We start from the raw sequence: 24,500 nt of genomic DNA on the forward strand, positions 1-24,500 counted from the left end.
CCAGTTCTTTTTGCTGTTGCACGTAAGAGCTATATCTGTGTTTTGTTGTGCATGCTGGGTCTTCCTTTTATGTACCCTGCTCTGGGCAATAAATAGTTGAAATAAATGTCAACTTTTCATTGTTCATCTTGGGAATCAGAAATTCCGAACAGAACTGTGCTTCTTGGCTTAATTAGAATTATCCATATGTAGCAGTTAGCAATGCATATTTAAATGTGAACTTGGCTTACCAGCTGGCTAGCTCCTTTGCATATGCATGCCAGATTATTTAAATTTCTCACTATTTGAATGAGATCATTAAAGTTACACTTCTGCTAGACATTGTTCTTCTGCTCAAAATCTAGCTTATTTGTCAAAAAGCAGTCATTTGAACTATATACAGAGAGGTATAGAAAGCTTAGAAATTCTGTAGTCCCTGTCCAGAGTGACTGTGTATGATATGTGTGGCTGTCTTCTCCAGTTTCGCAGGAGAGAAGTGGATAATTCTTTAGTGACGAAACTGGAATATGGATCCTTCTTCCTTCTATTCCCTGGGAGGTTTGAGCTACTCTTGCCACAGAGTTGTTGTTTAGTTGTTTAGTCGTGTCCGACTCTTGTGACCCCATGGATAGCAAGTTGGAGATGGCATTCTTCAGGTGTCTTGCATCTCCTCTGATCCTATGCACTAAAAATATTTTCTTAATAACGGGAAATGATCTAGCAACTATTCACAGCACAGAACTTGATTTTCCCTCATTGCAGAAGGTCCCATGTTCAATCCCCAGCAGCTCCAGTTAAGGCTGCGGATGTCCTCTGTCTGAAATCCTGTAGAGCTGCTGCTGGCCTGTGCAGACTGTACTAAGCTAGATGGGCTGATGGTACTGACTGGGTATAAATACAGATACACTATTGGCAAAACCTATTGGTGTTTTGCAACTTTCTGACTAGTTGCAGGACCTTAGCCAGACCTAGCAGAGTAAACGCAGAATCCACGGAAGCAATTGGCAACTTGGCTGCAGACAGGATAGACGAAGTAGGAACCAGGAACTTATAGTTAGGTGTTTATTATATACAGTGGACTATTTACAGGAACAGAACACGGATCTTTAGCTAGCTCTCTCATACACGACTCACAACTCCTACACTGACACAGAACAACTGAACTCCTGAACTACCAGTTAGTAGACCATTAATTATCACTCCCTTGGGAGAGCTTGACCAGTCAGGGAGCTGTCTCCATGCCTCTGTTATCTCCAGGCAGACTTACTCCTTCAGATTGCCTTCTGGCTGTCTGCCAAACCTTAATTGACTCTGTGTGAGTAGCTGTACGTACACAGTTTCCCAACATACACCTGTGGCTTGCTAGCAATATCATTGCATATCTTGGAAAAGGTAGCCAAATTCCAGGAACACGTTAGTTTTTTCTCTGCTTGTACAATCCTTATCTGTTTAGGAATATGGGCTTGCACCGAATGCATATGCAGTCAGTCTGAGAGAAGGGGCACCTAATCCGGCATATTCAGAACTCTGTTTTGGAGAGAAATACATACGATCTGATTTAGTACTGCTGTTGACTTGGGCACAGTGACACTTGCTATAGCTGCCTCAGTGACTGAGATGACCAAGATAGGACAATGTCGGAGTTATGTTGTGTCAGTGTCTCAGGATTTATCCTCTGATCACAACCTATAGATGTTAGCTATCAATAGGCTCATACTTTGTGGGTTAAAATTCTCTTCTTGCTCCAGAGTGCCTGACATAGTGAGTAATACAGCCTGGGTAGATGTCAAGCTCAGGTTCTCGTAACCCCTGCCACTACAGGGTCCACCATCATTGACTGAGAGGTCCCCATTGCAGAAGCTTCTGCTGTTGTGTCTTGATGCCCTTGGTGAGCACTTGGCCCAAGCGTGTCATCATTCTCTTTCCGTACCCCACTCCCTGGCTTGAAGTTGAAACAAACGCCTTTGGTGACAGCAGCATAAGTTCTGTTTGAGTTGGCTGTTGAGTTAATCTATGATAAACCTCTTTTGGAGGAAGCAGGACATTTGGCTGGAGCAGGTCAGTAAACTGCCATTCTCTCTCACCATCACAGGCCCGATTCCCCTTGGTGTCTGATCACACCACCACCACCACCTCTTCCCTATACATTTATATGCGCATGCAAACTGAGATCTGCCAAATGCTCAATATTAGAAGGGAGTATGGGAATATTAATTTGGTGCCTGGGTTCATCCAGTTAAAGGAAATATCCTAAAAGAAACACGACTCCAAAACAGAACCAAGGCATGAAATACAGCTGTGCATCAACAGATTAACTAATCACACTAATTCTGGAAGAATCTGGAGGTGGGGAGGGGAAACGAGATGCAAGCAAAATAATGCTCCCAAGTGTCTCATAGCTCTAGGCTGAGGCATGGGAAGAAAAATAATCGTAAGGTAAATCCACCCAACTTTAGCTGTTATGTTTGGTGTTCTATATATGATGCAATTTGCTAAATCTAGGGGGAAAAGATTTGCATAGCTAATGTCCCTAGTGTATAGCCTCCTAATTTCCTGTTTTCCTAGTTTAATCTTTTTATTTCCAATTGTCCCCCCTTCCCCACAATCTGGTCCCATCTCTGACTGGTAGAACTGCGGCTATGCTTTTTTTGTAAGTATATTTTGCAAGCCACGAGTCTAGCCATCACAATATCTCCCAACTACTCTGAAATAAAGGTTGAGAAAACACTTTTCTTTGAAATCTGATAGAGAGCCAGCAACTACAATGTGAAGCAAATGTGTCTTGTTTTCCATTATCTGGCTAGAAAGGTGATGATCTTCTTCCCTTGAATTTTGGACTTGTGTGGCTCCCAATTGAACTGCAGCAGCTAGAGAAATTTGAGATCTTCCAATCCTTGTTTAATGGCAACTAAGGACTCATTCCATGATGCTGATTGTGTTTCTGTTAAATGGTTGTGAACTAATAGTTTTATAGGTCTGTTCTGGTTACTGTCAATGTTTGATGCTACTTGATGCTTTTCTGATTCCTTGGTCACCTCATGAGAGCAAGAGCCCTTCCTGAATTTGTTTCAGTTACTACCAGCTTGATTTAAATTACACAACAATGGAGGGAAACCTTAATGCTCAGATTTCAATATTGGTTCCATAACTGCTTTCAATTGAATAATGGGTTGGTTAGAGGAACAAGAACTGTCACTCTCCCTGCAACTGTCTCGTTCTCAAAAGGTCTGCTGTGGCCAGTCAATATTTTTTGTGGCCTGAATCTTGATAGCAGATTGAGCAAGAAAGGCAAGAAAGATGCAGGGTGAGTCCAGTTCAGCAACAGAGCAATAGAGCAATAGAGCCCCCATCTTCTTCCCGCCTTAAAGACTGCAACTCGATCACCGTAAGGTGGTAGCAAAGCTATCAAAAAAGAAGTGGAAACCCAGCTTAACATATGTATATATCCCCCCCATAGCTGAATGATGATGCCATAATCCAGTCATCCAATAAGTAGATACTTTCCCCCAGGATTGCAGTTTTCATCCAACTTTGAAGCATTTTCAGAAATAAAAACTACACAAATTAATGATTAGAATAACAGCTGACAGTACAGTATTTTGAATTCTGAAATTTAGGAGAAATCGTGACTGGCAACTTGAAGAAGTTCTTTATTCTATCATTGCCGGCTGAGCTCTGTTTGCCTTAAAGTAGTTGCCCCGCTGTTCCTGTCTTTTTGTATGTTTTTTGCAGGGTGTGAGTAAGGGATCTCTGCATTCTTACCACAAGATGGAGCTCCAGGAACTAGGTTTTTCAAACAGATAAGGACACTTAATGGATTTTCCATTGACTGCTTTTATATATTCAGTGGTCCAAACTGTGGAAGTATTCTAATGAAGGATTCTTTCAGAATGCCTAAGACCACCGAAGTTGTTGTTTGGTGGTTGCAAAAGGTCACTAAGCTTTTTAGGGAACATGGTTGTCTGACTTGCTCAGTACCACATAGTGTTTCCACTGAGATTACTTTATTTTAGAAAGCAACCAAAACATTTGTGGACCTTGCTTTGATTATGGCTTGGTGTGCGTGTGCAGTATTAAAACATAGTTTAAAAGAACCTATGTTCTTTTTCTCCAAACAAACCATGAATGGTAACCCAAGAACAAACTTTAGTTTCTACTCATGATTTGTTTGGAGAGAAACAAACCATTAGCCCAGGTTTGCAATTAAGAATAAACCAGATTCTGGCTTCCTCCTGGCTTGGCTTGATTCTAAGTGTGTTAGGAGCAGGGGAGCAGCAACTCTCTGGAAAAGAAACAAACCCTTTGGCATCTTTCTTGGGGAATGGGTAGGGGATTCATAGAAGCATGCAACTTACTTTGACCTCCCTGCATACAATGTATCAATACATTTTAAAATCCATTCTTCAATACTGAACAGTGTTGTTGTTTTTTTTAAGTTTTTAAATGAGCCAAGTGTGCTTCGTGTGGCTGTCACCCAGGCTGCCATCTAAAGTCAAATGATTATTACAGTCAAGAAATGTACATTTGATGCTTGCTTCAGATCTTTGTTGAGTGGGGTAATTTATCCAGAGATTAATTGCACTTAATTATATTGTCAAAATGAGTTAGTTGTGTGTGCCGTGCTCAATTTGAACGAATTTGTACTTGTCTCATCTATTTGATGGCATTGCATTGTGATGGCATCCCACTGCTACTCACACAGCGTCTTTTATTCTTGCTTGCATAGTTTCATTTTGCTGTATTTGCTCATCTTCGAAATACACATTCAAAACATCTTCTGTTATTCAGTATTGCGAGGGAGCATTGTGATGCCTGAAACCAGTGTGACTGGGTCTCATTTCTGCTTACATGAGCATATGCTATGTATTTCAGGCTGGTTAGAATTCCCCACTCACTCCTTATTTACTTTTCCTTCAGTCAGGACACATTCTGAGCCCTCATCAAACCTTTTGGAAATCCACAAATTGAGTTAGGAAGTTTAAAAGCATCATAAACTGGTTTGAGTAAAAGGATTGAATAAACAGAAGACAGAACTTCTAACCTGACATTTGTTTAGGCTCTCAACAGCTGTTGAACCTTTAACACTTCAAGACTTCCAGAAAACCTTGCTGAATAAGGTCCACCAAGAAACCCTCCTATGTGGGAATGTTACAGACTGAGATGCCCTATGAGAATGACAGGAAACTGAGTGTTTGCAAACTACACAATGCTCTGTGGAAGAGACGGGGAACCTCTGGCCCTCCAGATGTTGTTGCACTCCAACTAGCCGCAACCATCATGGCTAACAAACAGAGATGATGAGAGCTGTTGTTGGCATCCGTTGTCTTGGGAGACAGTGGAGAAGTGCACTTGGGGTAGGGGATGAAGTCCAGCTGTTGGAAGGTTGCAGTGTCTGCTGTGGCTGCAGAGACCAATACGGAAGAGACATGTTTTGTTGCAGCTGGGGCAGATGAAGGTATCCAGTAGTGCTGCTGCAGATGCAGCATAGCGTTTCTTTTCTCTTCACTCCTCCCAGTGGTCATTCCTCCTCTGGTCACTGCTATGAATTCACAACCTGACTGTCGGTCTCCAGGCACTGCAAGGGATTCCCACACAGTGTGGTTGATGTTGCCAGCTTGCAGACATCTTTGTAACGCGCAGTTGGTCTGCACACAAGCCAGATGTTGGAAGCCTGCTCCCCGTAGAGCACGTCCTTGGGGATCCTGCTATATTCCCTTCTGTGGAAATGACCAAGCCAGTGCAAACAGTGCTAAGACAGGAGTGTGAACATGCTGGGAGAGCACATCTCTGTTTGAAACTCTGTCCTGTCCTGAAGAAGAAGAAGAAGAAGAGTTTGGATTTGATATCCCGCCTTTCACTCCCTTTAAGGAGTCTCAAAGCGGCTAACATTCTCCTTTCCCTTCCTCCCCCACAACAAACACTCTGTGAGGTGAGTGGGGCTGAGAGACTTCAAAGAAGTGTGACTGGCCCAAGGTCACCCAGCAGCTGCATGTGGAGGAGCGGAGACACGAACCCGGTTCCCCAGATTACGAGACTACCGCTCTTAACCACTACACCACACTGGCTCATGCCATGTGATATACAAAATCTTCAAGTCACAGTGCATGTGGAAGGCTGAGGTTGCATATATCCCATCACTGCATTTGAAGAGAACAGGAAACTACAAGGTATTAGCTGTGTATAAATTTTATAACCAGTGAAGCAACCTTTCATAGATGGTTGAGTTACCAGATTATACATCTCTGCCAGTGCCAAATGTATTTAAAATATGATGTTTGTATGTACTTAGCACAGCATGAATTATTATTTTTTTAATCTTCCATGCAATGATTTGATTGATTTGTATTTTTTGTAATCTGCTTATTTCTCCAGATATACAGTGTGGCTACCATGCAGTAGTAAAAACTAGAATAAAACACAAAGTTGTATCCAGCTTAAGTTATACTTGGAACAGACCCACTGAAATCAGTGCACTTAAGCCATGCCCATTAATTTCAATGGCACTACCCATGAGTCACACTTAATTTGCTACAAACTCATAATCCCTTTCAAAGGCCAATTTACATTGAAATAAGTTAACAATATCTAACCTGCTTAACGAATGCCAGCAAATTAGGTAAATAGTTTGCACTCTATTAGAAATCTTTCAGGGCCTTCCATAGTTTCACTGACAGTGAGCTTCTGTCAGTAAGAACCCACTTAAGCAATGCTCATCAGATTTGTTGATAATTTGGGATTTATTTATAAATCATTGGAATATAATGAAAATGTATCTCCCTCATTGTCTCTCTCCTCCATCCTGTATGAAGTAGTGTCTATTATATGTTTTGTCTTTTATATATTTCAATATAAAAGTTTAAAACATTGGATTTTAACATCTGTATAGTGTCTGAAAGCATTATATCAAGTGCACATGTGGTTAAGTCAATAAATTCTGGTCCCTTTGGGTTTCATTTGTCTGTCTTACTGGAACAGGATGTTTTTATTTAAATCAAATCCCACAAATTAGACATTCTTACAAGAGAACATGTCTGATTATTTTCTTATTACAGTTTGCTAATAACTTTTCCAAAACCTGCCTTGTCGTAGTATATAAAAGCTGCTACAAATATGGTATCTAATTCTGATTAGTAGGTGGACAGACTTGCCATATGAAGTATTCTTTAAAGAAAAAAATGTACAAAAAATTAAAACTGTCTATTATAAATTAAGGAGATAATAAGCATTCATTTTATTTCTTAAAGGTAGCACTGTATTTTGAAAGAGAAAAACTAGCAAAGCTTATCACTTTGTGCAATGGGTCTCAATTAATGAGATGTCAATAATGCCAACGAGAGAGCAAAAAAGGGAGGAGAACGGGCTACTTACTATGAGTTACTCATTTAGCATGAGGAGTGCTATGCAGATAGTTGCTCAAAATTGCATTCTGCAATGTACATTTGAAATGAATACTTCCGCTTTAGCTCGTATAATAGTTAATGGAAATCTGGTAGACTTTTAAACATTAGAAGGGGATTGCATGCCATTGTTTCCACAAGTGGTGTTCATAGTGGTACTGCATGTTTGAGTAACATCAAAGTGATCCAAGTGTGGTTCCCTGCATATAAAAAATACCTACTTAAAAGTGTCCGGGAGAATGACTTGGATTTAAAAATAAAAATTCGAGTATCACAATTCAAGTAGTCCATAGTAGGTATTAAAAACACCTATCCTGAGTGGAAGACTACTTTCACCAATTCGTTTAAATTAAAATAAATAAATATATCCCTACACTAAAATGATTTCATGCAGTTGCATCCATGTCAGGGCGCTTTAATGAGTAGCAGGGCTGTGTTTTATTCCCAGACAAGCTAAGCCTGCACACAAATTTTGTACATAAATCTACACTTATTGAATTTTAATTCCTGAGTTGGATCTGTGGGTGAAATACAGGTGCCAGCAGAAGCTATTCTGCCAAGGATTAGATTTAGACCAGGGAGCTTTGCATCGACAAGATAAAGGCTGTAATTAACATTAAAAACTGCAGAAATAAAGGCAGTTAATAAACATGTGTGTTGTGTGCAGGCAAGTTGGTTGCAATCCCTTTTATGATTCCCAGAGAGCATATTTGTGATTGAACATAATGGTTTATAATGCCATTGGCTTGCTTTTCACACAAGGGCAGCCCCCCCATCTTTTCTCCATTAGGTGTCTCAAATAACTGCTCCTTTTTTCCTGACTTCCCCCTCTGCCTCTGACTTGCGTTGGAAAATATAACACCACACAGCAAAAAAAGAAGTATGTTCAAATTATTTGGCTTTAATGGTTCTTAATTCCTTAAGTCCTGGCTTGAGTGCATCATTGCATTCTTCCATTTTATTAGCATACTGCACTATGTAGAATATGGTGGGTCTTGCTTTTGAGTAAATGTGCATAGGATTGGGCTTCATGCCTAAAATTCCAACTATGCGTGTTCCTATTTATTACATTCACACCCTCCTTTTCAATATACTCTCAAAAGAAATCATAATAACTTATTGGTAGTGAATGCAGAACAGGGAATCCAACAAAGATCAAAGAATTAGGCTTGGAGTGGAGGAGGCAGTTCTCAAGTTAGCCACATAGCAAGGTGTTCAGTGCTTGAAAGATCAGAATCAGTATGGTTTGGAAATGGATCAGTATCCCTTGGAAATGCTTTTGACAGTGGTGGTAGAATCTAGCCATCATAACTAGTAGCCATTTACAGTATAGTCTTTTGCTCCATGAACTTGTCTAATCCTTGTTTAAAGTCATACAAGTTGGTGGCCATCACAATCTCTTGTAACTAGCTTCTCTTAGTAGCTTGAAAAATAATTTACTAGAATGCTAAGAGGCTGGCAGCAAGGAAAGGTACTACCTTGTAGAAGGGTACTAATAAATTACGTTCTATCATGCAAACAAGGAATGGAGCAATCTGTGCCTCCATTGCCATCCTGATCACCCCCTGCTCATGTATTGCTACCAGACAAAGAGTTAAGTACAAGGTTGATATAAGTTTTGATAGTAAGAACAGCAGTAATGGAAGAGAATGAGGGCAGCAAGAGATGAATGCGTATGTTACGCACTTTGGCATGAAATTTAGAGAATTATGCTTGAGCCTTCATGGAGGTCTTTGAGATTTTGGGACCTGGTGTATGTTTATATATGAATACAAATGTCTGGAACCAAACGTAAATGTGTGTAATTACATACAAAGAATGTGGGATTTTTATTCCACCAAATACCCTCCCCACTCTTTCCTGCCAAAAGGAGAATATGGATATGCAGACAGAGTATTCCCCAAACTTTCAATTCAAACTGCTAAAATAAAACTACAAGGGCTGTTAATCCTTCTGCTTGCGGGTATAGACTTGTATCAACAACTGTGGTCAAGAGACATTTCAGCAGCTTTGTGGTAGATTTTGCAAAATTAGGTTCCTGCTGATGGTTTTATGACTTCTTCTTAAGTATCCAGCCTAGACTACTGAAGATGGTTTGGATGGGCCATTAGTTATTTAAAGGATGGTAAATTTTTAAGTTCATAATTTAGTTTTATGGACGTTTGTTTTAGATGGTACATGAGAAGGCAGCAAAATGTACCAAAATGTGTTCATACCTACCAAACTTCTTTAAACATTTATATTTTATTTACCTTGCTCCTCAGATGTAAAAGCTTACATATCAATAATTTAAAATTTAAAAAGACAACCCCTGCCTTCAAGCTCACAGTTTAAAAGTCATTACACAAAAGGAAAAAGGGGGATGGGGAGGTAGGAGCAAGACAAAAAAACCTCTAGTCCATGGAATGTGTCTTAATGTTAGGAATGTCTAACTGGGAAGGTTTGTTCTGTCACCCTGTGTTTCCTCGTCTACTGCCAGGGTTACTAGAGACTGTTAAATAGAGATTAGGCACAAATCTGGCTAGTCACACCTTCAATAGTATATGTCCCTCTTCAGCCTTCTTCTCCCTTTCCTGATCTTTCCTCATTGCCGTTGCAAATGAGAATTTTATTTGTTTCTTCAAGGCTCCTTCTCCTCTTACCAACGTTAGAAAACTCCAGCTGTTTGCTGCTCATTCTTCATCAATACTTCATCAAGCCCTGACCAAGCCTTCACCTATGTCTTGAAGGTGCAAGATCCCCCAATTAGCAGTACCATATGCTGCAAAGTTTTGCTAAGATGTACCCACTCAGATTACAAGTAAGGAATAGCATGTTTGAATACTCTCTCATATAAAAAGCCTTCTCCATACAGAACAATTGCAAGTTAGGGACACAATTGCTTTTTAAATTCAGTTGTAGTGGAGCGATGGAGACAAGTTTTTCCTACTGTCTGGTGATGGGCAATGGTCTTTTTTATAGTATACTTAAAACCATTTGCTTTTTAGGGGCTACCCCACATTTTCTTCAAAAAATTGCTTTGCATAGGTAAATACCACAGAGTGAGCAACATTTTCAAAAGTAGGGGGTCCATGGCTTGGCTTTTGAAAAATAGGAGGGTTCTCAGTAATTAGCTAATTGGGAACCACTGCTCTACATGGATGAACACAGTGGCTTGCTTCTGTTTATACTCAGGCTTCTACTTTCATGGAGTCATGACCCAATAAGTTCCCAAGCATTGAGGCATAAGCTGCTTCTCCTGCACAGTGTCTCAGCCAGAGGCCTCTCCACCTTCACTAATTTGGCGTGGAGGGGTGTTGGGGTATCTGACTGTCTGTGTAGGCAGGAGCCTGGCAATGGGGAAGGGGTTGTCTTCAATGTCTGGGGCTAGTGATAACCAGTGATCTTGGATGAGGGCCCTCGTGCCATTGTCAGTGAGCAGGTTGGTATTGGCATTGTTGTGGGTTCACAACAAGCATATCTTGCTAGAGAGTGATTTTGAAAGGACAGCTCATTTGTTACAGAAGATTGAAGGCCTTATGTGATGAAAACAATGTATAATTCTCATAAATCCTGCCAGATGTCGACAAGGAATAATGTGTCAAGCAACAGAGCATTGAGGGTTGTTATGAGGGAGGCCAGTATGGGCATTGGTTTAAGTGGTTGCCAGTGTCATCTTGATTCTAAAAGCAGGAAAAGGGGGGCTTGTAGTTTACTGTATAGCAAAAATGCAAAATATTTCAGTGAATATCTGTCTCCTGGTTGGTCTCTTTACATGCTAGTTCCTAACGCCTGGGAGCTGTTGCTCGTTTGGGGAGTTTGATCCCATAATGTAAAGTTGTTTACTATGTTTTAATGCACAGGGAAAGGTAAAGGTAAAGGGACCCCTGACCATTAGGTCCAGTCGTGGCCGACTCCGGGGTTGCGGCGCTCATCTCGCTTTATTGGCTGAGGGAGCTAGCATACAGCTTCCGGGTCATGTGGCCAGCATGATTAAGCTGCTTCTGGCAAACCAGAGCAGTGCATGGAAACGCCGTTTACCTTCCCACCGGAGTAGTACCTATTTATCTACTTGCATTTTGATGTGCTTTCAAACTGCTAGGTTGGCAGGAGCAGGGACCGAGCAACAGGAGCTCACCCCGTCGCGGGGATTTAAACCGCCGACCTTCTGATTGGCAAGTCCTAGGCTCTGTGGTTTAACCCACAGCACCACCCGCGTCCCAGGAAACCCATCACTAAATAACTGGATTTGGTTAACAACATATCTGAGATGCTATTTTCTTTCCTTCCAGAGACCCCAGCTCTCCTTTCCTTCACTGAAGCAGAAATGGGAAGAATATCGGCTTCAGTGTTTGGAGTATCTCCATGAAACACCCCCTCTTATGGCAGGTAAGGCTGCTCAGCACAAATGGCATTCACAAAGAGCATCCTAACTGCATACTGCTACAGTTCTCATAGGCCATAATGTATTTTCCATCATCTCTCCTTCTTATTAGTTTCTGCAACCTGGTCTACAGTGTCTTGAAGGGCCAAGTTCCTAACGATAGAAGGAAATGAATTTTGCTAAGTTATAGAGTGTGCGCCTCACCCAGCTAGAAGAGAAGGATTGTAGCTCAGTGGTAGAGCTTGCTTTGCATACAAAAGGTTCCATGTTCCATCCCTGTTATCTTCAGCTGGTGGTGGAACAGATGTCTTTCTGAAACCTTGGAGACTCACTGTTGGTCTAAATGAACAGTACTGAGCTACATGGGTCAATAGTCTGATTAAAATTAGGGGATATTGTGTGGGATGTGGGAGGGAGTCAGAAACAAAAACAATAGTGGGCGTCAAGTGCACCCCCCCCCGTTCCATATTTGATAAACTAATTGTGAAGTGGCTCCACCTAGGCATGTACTTGTAACTTTTGCTGCTGGGTGCTCCAGTGCAGTGTGTGCCATAATTATTATGGGGGTGCCGGTCCATGTACAAGGGAGGAATTCCCCTACCTCACATTACAATGTTCAGTAAGCTGTCCCCCCCTTTTTTGCTATCTGCATTCAGAAGGGAAATGATTGTGTTTTAAGACAACATTTTATATATTTTTTAAAAAACACACGTATTGGTATTGTATTAATTAAAGGCATTTAGGATAGCTTACATTAAAAGTTTAAATGTTCAAATATTAAACATATATATTACTGTAAGTATACAGTATCAGTGCATCATAGTGGTAGGAGTAATTTAGTCAGCTAAAATTACTTGGTAAAACAAATATGTATTAACAGGCTTTCTAAAACCCAGCCAGATGGGCGGGGTACAAATAATAAATTTAATAAATAATAAAAAATAAAGGTGTCTATCAGAAAAGGGTTGCAGATTGGGACACTCTTGCTGAATATGTACCTGTTCCACTATAATAACCTTGATGAAATAAGGCAGATGGAAGAAGGCTGTATTGGATTGTTTTAAATGTGTGTGTGCCCATATCAGGAGGAGGCAGCCTAAGATCCAAATTATTCAAGATTGATTGTCTTTTTTAAAAATTTTATTTTACAAATTATTTTCATCATGCCCTTGCTTTATCACTTACACATCACCAAATGTTGGGTTGTTTTGACTATATGACGGTATCAAAACCTGTACCAACCAACTGAATGAAAACACAACCTACTGTAACAAGTTCAGGTTTCTGGTCATTTGGTTCCTAGTAATTTGAAAAAGAAAGCCTGCAGCATTAAAATGTTCTGGTCCCAACCCACTGGAATGGATAAGACTCGATTTGTAGCCCCCCCATATATATTAAAGCATTAGATTTTTCCATTGCTTCTTCTTAGAATTGCCCTGTAACATTAGAGAATGACACTCGCTGGTAGCAATAATAGTAAGAAGGTATTAATCTCTCTTTGCTCTGCTAGGCAGCCAACACTACACTCCTAGGCTGATGGTTTAATAAATCTGAAACTGAGCCTTTAGTGTGTTGAATAAGCTATAATGCTGATTGGTGGGCTTTTGTGTGAGTATTTCAGCAATGTGTCAGTGTGTATAGTGTGGAATTAAGAGCATGACAGCAGATCATTTGTATTGAGAAAAATACATAAGGTATGTTGAGTTATTGAACTAGCAAATGCAATGCCAGAGACGTGTGTTGCAAACCAGACAAAGCAGGATATCTGGTACCAGGATAGTACCTTCAATGGCAGCTGCTCCTCTTCCATAGGCTACAGTGATAATCTTATCAATTCAAGACCAAGTTGCTGGTCAGCTGAGACAGGTGGAGAACCACTGAGGTCATACTTAGCCATTTAGCAAGTAGAATTGGAGCTGATGGTGAAGCACAATCACCTTATGCCAGGGATTCAATGAGGAAAGCGACAAGGACCCAAGAAACGAGCTGAGGGCACATGACACAGCTGCCTTGCTGAAGCTAAGTAGATTAGGGTCTGGTCAGTATCTGGATGGGAGACCACCTAGGAACCCCATGAGTTTCAAGATAGACGATAAAGGGGATAGAAGTATATTGAATTAATAAACAGAATGGCAAGAACTTCACTAACAAATGCTGTGAATTGTTTGTGCAGTCTGTATTGAGTCATGCTATTAAATTACAATTGTAGCTGTCTAGCAGCTTGAAGTAAATTGTAAAGATAGAATGGTTATTTTTCCTACCTCCTTCCCCCCCAATGTTTGTGTCTATGTGTTGTGGGGTGTTATTAGGGAACGGGCTGTCATTATTACAACACTCGGTTCTGGATTGGGTTTCTGTTCAGTCTTAGTTGCTGAACAGGGCTGTAGAAGCATTGAGACTGATGATTGGTGTAAGACACAAATAATGGATTTAGATCTTTTTTGGGGTGGGGGTACCTATCTAATATTAAATCCTCCCAACCTGGACTCTTGCAATGCAACCTCATAAAGCTGCATCTTCATTTTCTTCCAATTTCTCTCCAAATATTCTCTATCTGTAGAAGGCAAGTTCTGCAACAGGACATTTGATGAATATGCATGCTGGCCTGATGGTCTGCCTGGCACCTACGTGAACATGAGCTGCCCTTGGTATCTTCCATCACCTAGCCCAGGTAAGTATGTTTTCCTATCTTTGAAGAACATCTAGTATACACAATTTCTCTCCCACCAGCCTGCTAATTTTATTTATATGTTTGTTGAGTGTGTATATTCTGCCACTCCTTTAAAGAACTCAAGGTGGAAGACATGATTCTCACTTCCCATCTTATCCTCAAAAACAGGTAGATTAGGCTAAGAGAGAGCCCAAGGTCACCCACTGAGCCTCATGGTCAAGGGGAGACTTGAATATTGCGCTTCTTGGTTGTGGTTCGACACTCTTAGCCACTAACTTGCTAAATTTGCTAAAGTTCATCTGGAACTCTGCATGTGCCCAACAGCTATGTGTGTAGTCTGACTTCTCTCTGAACAATGAGTGCAAGCATCACTGTGGTATAATAGTAAATGCATGTGCAGTGTAAACCCAACTTGATCATGAAAATATAAGTGGCAAGCAATAGGGCCTTGCAAGCCAGAAACATGAGCAGGTCTGCATGAACTTAATTAATCACACCCACACTCACACACACTAACTCCTTTTTGTAGTTACCACTTAGGTGCTGGGTCATGTAGGGTGGGAAATACATTGGGACTTGGTGCTACTGGAACAAAGAGGTAATTGACATATGGACTGGTTCAGGACTGTCAGTTTTAATTCCAAAGATCCCTTCGGTATAAATGGGGGGTGGGGTGGGGCGGGCGCTATGCTGAGTATGGGTGGGAAAGAAATTTCTTTCTTGAAGTCCTTTTTTCTGACATACCTCTCTCTCTCTCTTGCATGAGTATTCATATTGTATTATGTTTGGTTGCTAGCGACTGTTATCTTAGGGTCATCTGAAAATTAATTTACAAGCTCTTTATCAGTTTCTCAATCATTAATAAACATATACATTATTTACAGCTACTTAAAAATTTGCTTGTATTAATGTGCAAAATTGTTGACTTCCCAATTAATTGATATAAGAGCCCATCAAACATTCTATAACTCCTTTCAATAATTCTTTCCCCCCTTTATCTAATAACCTACATGCAGGATTAAATGCCTTCCCTTCAGCAAACCTATTTATTTTCCAACTTAGGACTCGGTGGCAGTCATTTGGCTGCTAACAGCACTAAAAATCATCACTGCAGGAGAGAGCCAAGATTTACCATAATCCTGTACCTCAATAAATTACCAGAATGTGCTGCATCTTTCATGTACTTTTGCAAATAAGCAAAAGCTGAATTATCTTGGGGTAGAATACAATTTTCACTTAAAACACATTAACATTTGGATCTCTTCAGAAATTTTCATTAAAGGATTGCAAACCACTTTGGAAACAAATTAAGCTTTATAATCCTCTCATTCCTGTTGCTATAGTATATCCTAATTTTTCTTTGTTGTCCCAATAGACTTGATGATGGGCTGTGGCAGTCCTTGGTCTCCTCCATTATAAATGGACATGTAGTTGTGTGTGTGTGCTGTTAATCTCGTCATACTTTTACTTTAAAGTGGATTACTACAGTGCAGTCTATGTGGGGCTGCCCTTGGGTTTATAAACTCCAGCTGGTGCAGAATGCTGATCAGGGGCATCTTGCTGACAACACATGAGACTTTTGTTGAAACATCTGCACCGGCTGCCCATCCACTACCAAGTCAGGTTCAAGGTCCGTGTATTAATTTACAAAGCCCTGAACAACATAGGTAGAGGGTACCTCAGGGACTGCTTGAACCCTTATATTCCAGCCCAGCCGCTGAGATAATCTGCAGCGGCATTGTTGATCATTCCCCAAGTTGGCGAGACTCATTTGATAACTACAAGCAAACCAAGTCTTTTGTGTCATTGGCTCTGTATTAGGAGAGGGGTAGTACATCTGCTGGGAGAAATGTCACATTCCTTCTGGGGTAGCTTGTCCACCTTTGATCTCCACCCAGTACTCAGCTCCCACCTGTGGCTCCTAGAAGCTATCAGCATACAACAGCGGCCACCTCCTAGGAAACAGCTTTAACTGGCCAGATAAACCAGGTGAGGCTAGCTGATAGGTCTCAAATCCTCAGTGAGTTAGGGACTTTCCCTGCATTTGAACACATACTCTTGTGGATTGAGTGGATGAAACCAATTGCGTGTCAAGGCCCCCAAGCCAGCTCCCGTTAGAATAAAAATTCACACTGACACAGAATTTTGGTTTAAGGTTAATGGGCAAAAAATTAGGCCACAACTTTATTGATTACAGCAAATGTGAGTGGGATTGGCTTAGGTATTGACAAAGGACTATATTGGACTCCTGCCCCCTTTGCAGGAAGTCAGTAATGGTAAACCACTAAAAGAGGAAGCTACATCGGGGGAACCCGCCTGTAGCTCTCCTTGGTGTTCCCAGAGGCCTGGCATGGCCCTAGCCCCTCAAGTGGACTTCGGACAGGATCCAGGCCCCGGATTCCTTCAACAGAATACCCTTGGTCAATGGAGGGGCAGGCGATGGTCGACCTCCCCTCCTCCACAAATCAATGAGCCAATGCCTAACCGCCAAACCTTACAAAGTTGTGATGAGGTAGGCGAAAACCAAGTGGCCAGGGCCAATCTGCCAAATGGAAAAATTCCTACCTGGCCCCCGTCCCAAGAGAGAAGTGAGGGGCAGATGGGGCTCGCCAACCTACAAAGGTAGCCCATCTAGGAGAAGGAAAACTCTGATCCTAAACCTATGCTTCCTTGCATAATAGCTTTGGGGAAAAGAAAAGGTTAAGGAGTAAACCCTGCACAAATCCAGAGTGTATTCCCTAAGACAGTTGGATGGCACCTTGCATGCCTGCTTCCGGCAACTCCTGCAGCCAAGCTGGTGCCCAACACATTGCTTTCCTTTCCTTTGGACCGCGCCAGTGAGGCCAAGAGTCTTTTCATCTGAGCAGCCCAGGATCTCCATACACACTGCCCATGCTTGTACCCTAGAGAGGTCACTTTGGTGCTGCTAATTGCAGTGGTTTGACTTCACCCCCGAAGGCACACTCCATTGTCCCCTGAGACAGACGAATGTCAACAAGGGATTCAGCAGGCACCTTCTATCCCAACTTTTCAAGGCCTGCTGAAAACTTGTGTATCCCGTCAGACTTAAACAAACAATTAAGAATATATATTTCCATAATAGTTAATTTATTTCTGATTTTAACTTTTTATATAGTTTTATTGTATAGCTTTATGTGTAATTATTGTAAATGCTCTGATTTTTAAAATAAATAAATAAATAAATAAATAAATAAATAACAGTATATGAATATTGTTATAAATAAAAAAATGAATAAACTTAACTTCCCAAAACCTCACCACAGCAGCAATGTGATGGGTCTTCCTCCTTGGGCCTTAATTATGTACTAAAACCTAATCAGCATATGGGAAAAAATCCTTTTGAGTTTCCTTTGCTAATCTGGACATTAAATCCTTTTCCAGAAATTATGTAACCAGATAAGCTAGGTTAGGTTTTTTATTAAGTGAGGGTGCATAATGGATTCCCTTTTAGACAGAACTCTTACTAAAACTGTTGTAAATAAGAATTTGTTTAAGTTAGCAAAAGTCAGGCCATTTCACGTAGCCCAAGATGGCAGCAGCTGCGTAATTCTAAAGCCACCTACTTCTCTTATTTCTGCCTTTATGTAGAATAATAGTGCAAAGAGAGAGCTAATGGTTCTGCCACTCCTTAAAATTTAATTAATTAATTAATTAATACCCTGCCTTTTTTCCTGACAGGGATTCAAGGCAGCTTATAGATAAAAACTGTAGAGTCTTCTCTTCAAGTATTTTGGCCAATTAGAGCTGGCCAAAAATGAATACATGTACTAAAGCTTCATAGCTGAACTTCTGTCAAGTATCAAGATTATTAGCATCTAAACCGGTAATTTTATGAGGGCAAGCAGACCTAGGAAGGCTTGAACTCGTAAAATGTGTAACAAACCATTAATTGCCTATGTGCAACAAAGGCTTCAAAAATAAATTTACCATGATGCATACTTTGTTAGAACTGGCTACTTTTGTCAACTTTGGCTCCCAGCACCTGAGTTTTCCTCTGTCAAGTGGAGCCCAACTAAGACTGTCAATTTGGCCAAAGAAGCTGTGGTCAAAATTAGTCAGGTGTCTCACAGTTCCTTAAGGGGTGAAAGTCATGAACTATTTCGTGTTGTATTCATCAGCTTTCATTGTCCATGCAGATGAAGAGGTTTGTAGCTCTCTCAGGTTAGAGTTTAGTTACAGCTATCACTATTGATAATAATGCAACATGATCACTTGCTTTTAAAAAGAACAGCAATCTGTGTAGTTGTTACTGGCAGTTAATTTAGTGGGCCTAGACATCTGGCAGCAGGAGTGAAGCCTGTCTTGCATGGCCCACTGGTGAGCGCTTGGCTTTAGAGAGTTTTACGATGTGGGCATTTACCTTATCTGCACTGCCCATATTCATATTTGCTGTGAACGAGAACATTTGCGCTGTTTCTCCTGAATCACAGATTTTGTTCACCCTCAGTGTACTTCACACTCCAAGATAGAAACTACAGGGCCCCCCTGCCCCCCTCCTGCCCCCCAAAATGAGCTTTGCTGGCAGATGACACATCAAGGAAGAGGACAGTGAGATGAAAATTTATTTATCCGTATTGCAGCCAAGCGAGAGTATCATTTGCTTTTTCATCTCTTCAGGGCCTTGGTTTTCGCAGGCTTTTGTTCTCCCTACAACTCCCTTTTGTCCTTAAATAATAGCTGGCTTGCTCTCCTGCTCCTTTTTTAAAAAATGAAGATCTCTATGAAGCCTATAAACAGCTTTTAATTTCTTAGAGAGAACATCCAACCTTATCAATATCCAGGATACTTTCATTTCTGCTCTTCCTCGAGTGAGTAGGAAGAATATTCAGGGGCTCACTTTTTCAGGTCTTTTTAGGTGGGGGATTTTTCCTGAGCTAAATGTAAAAAACTTGCCCAGTGGTAAATTTACCTTCCCTTTTTCAACCATGCTGAGGCAATTTCTGGCATTCAGTGGAATCACTGCAACTGCAAAGGAGCATAAGAATATCGTGTCCTCAGGAAAATAGAGCTTTCTCTTTTAGAGAGGGTATCTATCTCTTGTTACTGTCACTGGGAATGTAATCTCATTTTTGTTACCGTTTTATAATTTAAGCCCTGCTGCCAATAACACTGTGTAGACCAAGAAAGCTTGGAGTTGCTACGGTAATCCATTTTACATTTTATGACTCCTTCAGGGTCCTAATATTTATTGTCTAATGGCCCTAAATCCTCTTAAATAGAAAATCTTCCAGGGACGCAAGTTCCAAACAAGAGTTATAGGTGCAGTAACCACATTTGTTTTTCTTATGCCCTCTGGAGTACACAGGGTTTTGCTGCAGACTGGTGCAGCATAGTTATGCCTCAGGAGCACTGATACGATGTGTCCTTATGGCTTGGTCATAAGAGCCAGGGGCAAGAATGTGTTGCTTCAAACTATAGCCTTACTTCTGAACAAAATGCATGGCAGGTCAAGGCTTTACTAGATGTACAGGATGCAAGAAGCACAGTTGTTTCAACTGGGTGTTTAGTGATGCATTCCTTCAATACAAAGATAAATTTGATTCTAACCCATTTAATTATTATTATTTTCTGAACTGTGTCCACAGGACTTATTATTGTGGATTGAGGGAAGCAGACATGGTGATATACTGGTTGCACACTTATCTAGTTCCAAAGAAAGCGTTGGTGGATGAGGTTGCTTTTGAACATTTGAAGCTGCTAGGTGAGATCATACAGGGATTTGGAGTGTGGTGTCATCAATGAGTTTTACCTGAGAAAGCAGGTAGTTAGCTTGATCGAGATCCAGATGGCTTGTTTGACTTGGAGTGACTCTTCCCCTCTTCAGCTGCTTCACCAGCTATGACGGTTCCTGGTTGAGGATAGCCTGGCCACAGTGGTCCATGATCTGGGAGCCCCCAACTGGGTTACAATCATGCATTGTGCATGGACCTGTGCTTGAAGACAACTCAGAAGCTTCAGTTAGTGCAGAACACAGCAGCCACATCTGGTGTGGCTGGATAGGATGCTTTTTACACTGATCCCTAGGAGGCTGTGCTGCCTGCCTGTTTGCTTCCAGGCCCAATTGAAGATGTTGGTTTCAACCTTTTAGTGTCCTGAACAACTTAAGGTCCAAATACCTGAAGGGATGTCTCCCGTATACATACCTGCCCATGTCTTAAGATCTGCTGCTTTATGTGCAATACGTTTTTGCATGTTATGTGTCAACAAGGGAGAGCGCTTTCTCTGTTATGGTGCCCCAACAGGAAACCATCTCTGTTAGCTTTTTGGTGCCAAGTTAAAAAAAACAACAAAAAAACTGTTTGCCCAGACTTATGTCCTATTTTTTAAATCCATCATGTTATGCATCACTGCATTTTAAAGTTGGTTTGATAGTTTTACAGCTTTATGACAGCTTTTTGGTCTTGTTTTGTACATTGGCCTGATACATATTTGATGAACAGTGGTTTTCATATATTTTAATAAATTAAATGGAACAGCCATTGGGTTCCCTGATCCCACTTACTGCCTAAGCCTTTACTATATGGCACAGGATAGATGAATACTGAACTACATCACCTTTTCTTTTTATGTAAGCCCCCATATTAAGTTTGTTTATTTATATATATACCATCCTTTTGCAAAACATCAGGGCAGTTTACAACTACAGAAAAACATTTAAAAGCAATACAAGCTAGACATTCCTGCATGTTATGTCCTGAGTGTGGAGATGGCGTTGAGAGCCAAACTCCATGTAATTACTTTTAAGGTGTTTGACATCACTACCACGATACGCTTGCAGACTCGGTTAGACAGAGACCGAGAAGGCTTATTTTGCTCCCAGTGGTCTGCCATGCATAGCTGGCATTCTGCGCTTAGTTTGGTGAACCAGATTATTCTGTGTTATGTTAAATAAAGATTTGGTTTGAAGCATGGAGCTTGGGCACCTGACACGCTTGAGTTGAATTATCAGCATAGATGAGTATCTCAGCATGTTTCTCATATTTTAAATGGTACTAATTTAAGTCTGCCTGAGAAGGTAAATGTTGCAAAGAAGATAAAGAACATAAAATATGTAAATACTTTATAAATTATTAATAATTTCATTTCTGCAAAATAGTCTTAAGTTGCAAAGTGCTAAGCTTGTGAAATGGAGTCATTTGCCTCTCATCAAGCACACAGGCTGTTTAATTTTGCACAATGACTCATATTTGCATTGTTACCCTTTCACATTCCTGCATTTTATTGACGACGATCCTCCAGGGAGCTTTTCTGTTATAGGCCAAATGGTCCCCAAGAGGCACAGGTCCCTACTACTTATTTTGAAAGTGCTGCAGATAAAAGTTTTATCCCCCAAACATGTTCCAAATGTTGACTTTTAGAATTTCTATTCATCACCTTAAATTTTATTTGAGCGAGAGCAAAATCCTTAATGGCGTCATGTTTATGAGGGAACCCACTTTTTATAGCTTTTCCTTGAAGATAATGACAGCAGATTCTGGCTTATTTCCAGAGTCATTTTACACTTCTGGGGATAATTTACTTTGCTTCCTGACAATTGGAGTAACCTGAAGTGAGTTAGGGAAGAGCAGGAACAAGTGCTCAATCAGCATAATTGCTTTTGCAAGAAACAACCTGGCTTTGCATATATGAAAGCAGCTTGATTATCACCATCCCTGGAGTCAAATTAAGCAAGGGGAATGTCCCTATTGAATGAATACAAATGCAGAGCCTTATTTGAACTTCTATTCTCCCACAGTGTGCTGGGTGGGTGAGAGTCACTAGGCTGTGAACTGCAAATCAGCCCTGAGTGCTCACTGGAAGGATAGATCCTGAAGAGGAGGGTCGAATATTTTGTCCACTTCATGAGAAGAGAGGACTCCCTGGAAAAGACACTGATGTTGGGAAAGTTTGAGGGCACAAGGAGAAGGAATGGCAGAGGACGAGATGGTTGGACAGTGTTCTTGAAGCTACTAACATGAGTTTGACCAAACTGCGGGAGGCAATGGAAGACAGAAGTGCCTGGCATACTCGGGTCCATGGGGTCACGAAGAGTCGGACACGACTAAATGACTAAACAACAACAACAGACCTATTTGGATTTAGACACAGGAAGGAACCCACTTTCTGTGCATTTTGATTTTTTAAAATGGGAAGTAAGTAGAAACAGTAACTAGATAGTAATCTCCAGAGATAAAAATATCACTTGAATGCTTTGGAACAGGTGGTTAAGGAGATGGAGTTGCTGGATATGTTGAAGCCTCCCTGAGGAATCCTGCTTTAGAAGAGAAATCCAAGGGAAGATACTGTTAAGGGATTTGGATTGGGCTGGGTGTCATTGTGGGATCCTCTTCAACCCTGTGATTCTAGAGATGAAAGACTGGGATATGGAGAAGGGAAGACTGCTAATATGGGCAGACTAGTTCCTTGGTCAAGTCTTCTCTTTTGTAATATAAGCTAGGACAATATGTTTCCATTGGAACTAGAGAGCTGGAAACATAAGTAAGGCAAAAGTGGCCATACATTTCTTCCTTCCTCACCTGGTTGGATGTGATATCATTGAAGGATGCATGTCTGTGTGTGCAGGTCTGGCAGTATAAAAGAACAGTAGACAACTGGTGCTGGTGACTTGCAGTCTGTGAAGATCCAAATGCTAAAGTGCTGGGGTTCCCCTGGAAATCTGATGGGAATCAATACCTTTTGGAGCTAATGCTGTTAACCCCCATCTTATTCTCAGCCTGTATGTATAGCACTAAAATGTAATATATTTGCAGTGACGTTATTTAAAGGAATCCAATCCAAGGTACAGACTGAAACCTCTGAAATGTCTTCCTGATTGAATATGGGGCATGTATAATGGTACATTTACAGAAGTTCCACAGAAGTATAGCCACACAAAATAATGGTTTATTTCCACAATGGAAAAAATACTGTATCCATGAAATATTGCACTAACAGAGATGCCATGGCATAGGTCTGGTGTGACAACAGGAGTCAGATTCACTTGAATAAAAGTTTGATACTGAGTTCCGTGTTGAATATTATCATTGTGCATTATACCTACCTCAGAAATGGCAGCTTCAATACTTTTTCCATGCCTATAGAAGAAATTTGAAATGAACACTACTGTGCCTTAGTATTTACCTATAGAAGCTGGCTTCTTTCACATTGGTACAGGTGTGTTCTAAAGTGCTTCATATTATTTTCAAGATCATTTTTAGAGGACTTTGTTATAAATTATTCTGCCATCATTGTGCAAAGGGAACTAAGGGTGGAAATAAAAGGTAATTGTAGACTATTTTTGTTGTTTTCCATGGGGAGTTTTTATGAATAGAAACTTGCTTTGTGTTGAATGGTTTCTTTAAATGTAAAGGTTCATCATTGTTCCACTCCATGTGTATGTCTTTAAGGGGCCGGAGCAAGGGCCAGAGCAAACTAACGAGACCCAGCTTTACAGCTGTGAAATGTAGCAGGTGCTGCTGAGTTGTATTTGATTGAGGCGTGTCAGCATCTGGGTGTAGTATATAAGGAGCAGCACCTAGCTCTCCCATTACCCTGGGGGATGGGTTGGTGGTTGGGTCATGTTTGTTTGTTGATGTATTTAGTTTAAATGGAGTTTTTGTTTTTCTTATTAAAACCTTCTTTAAGTTATTTTTGAGTCCTTTCTTTTTAATGCATGATCTCCCCAGCAAGCTCTCTGCAGCGTCACTATACTGCAAAAAGCCAACATCTTTGGTTATGGGCCCAGCTGCTGAGTGGATGACTGCATATTTTTGGACTCTGAGAAAGGTTTGAAAACTCCTTCTCCTGTTAGCGTAGTTTTTGTGGGTCTGGAAGAGTTCCAGAATGGTTGACCGGGTTCCTGAAGCTGAGAAGGCTCTGGTCTTCCCACAGCTAACAGATGAGAACTATAGTTTATGGTCTTTTCAGGTGGAGGCGCTTTTGACCTCTAGAGAAGTATGGACCTATGTAACTGATGACCCTCCTGACCCTGTAACTAATGCTTGGTCGAAAGGAGATGCAAAAGCCAGGGCGATAATTAATTTGGCAGTCAGCGACCAGCAAGTAGTCTATATAAGAAATAAGAAAACTG

The 24,500-nt window shown here is 40.9% G+C and overlaps 1 protein-coding gene across 2 annotated transcripts in view; it reads left to right on the top strand.

The window, feature by feature from the left end:
* Window positions 1-24,500, top strand: part of GLP1R (glucagon like peptide 1 receptor) — a 103,087-nt gene that overhangs the window by 29,983 nt on the left and 48,604 nt on the right. Inside the window, exons 2-3 of one of the 2 annotated variants that reach the window (XM_081186448.1) lie at window positions 11,648-11,744; window positions 14,300-14,410. In XM_081186448.1, coding sequence (XP_081042574.1) covers window positions 11,648-11,744; window positions 14,300-14,410 — 208 coding nt within the window. Of the gene's footprint in view, window positions 1-11,647; window positions 11,745-14,299; window positions 14,411-20,029; window positions 20,133-24,500 lie in introns of those variants that run through there. The other variant, XM_081186449.1, reaches the window with a different exon arrangement.

Source organism: Podarcis bocagei (assembly GCF_964188305.1).
Source record: "Podarcis bocagei genome assembly, chromosome: 3".
Taxonomy (NCBI): Eukaryota; Metazoa; Chordata; class Lepidosauria; order Squamata; family Lacertidae; genus Podarcis; species Podarcis bocagei.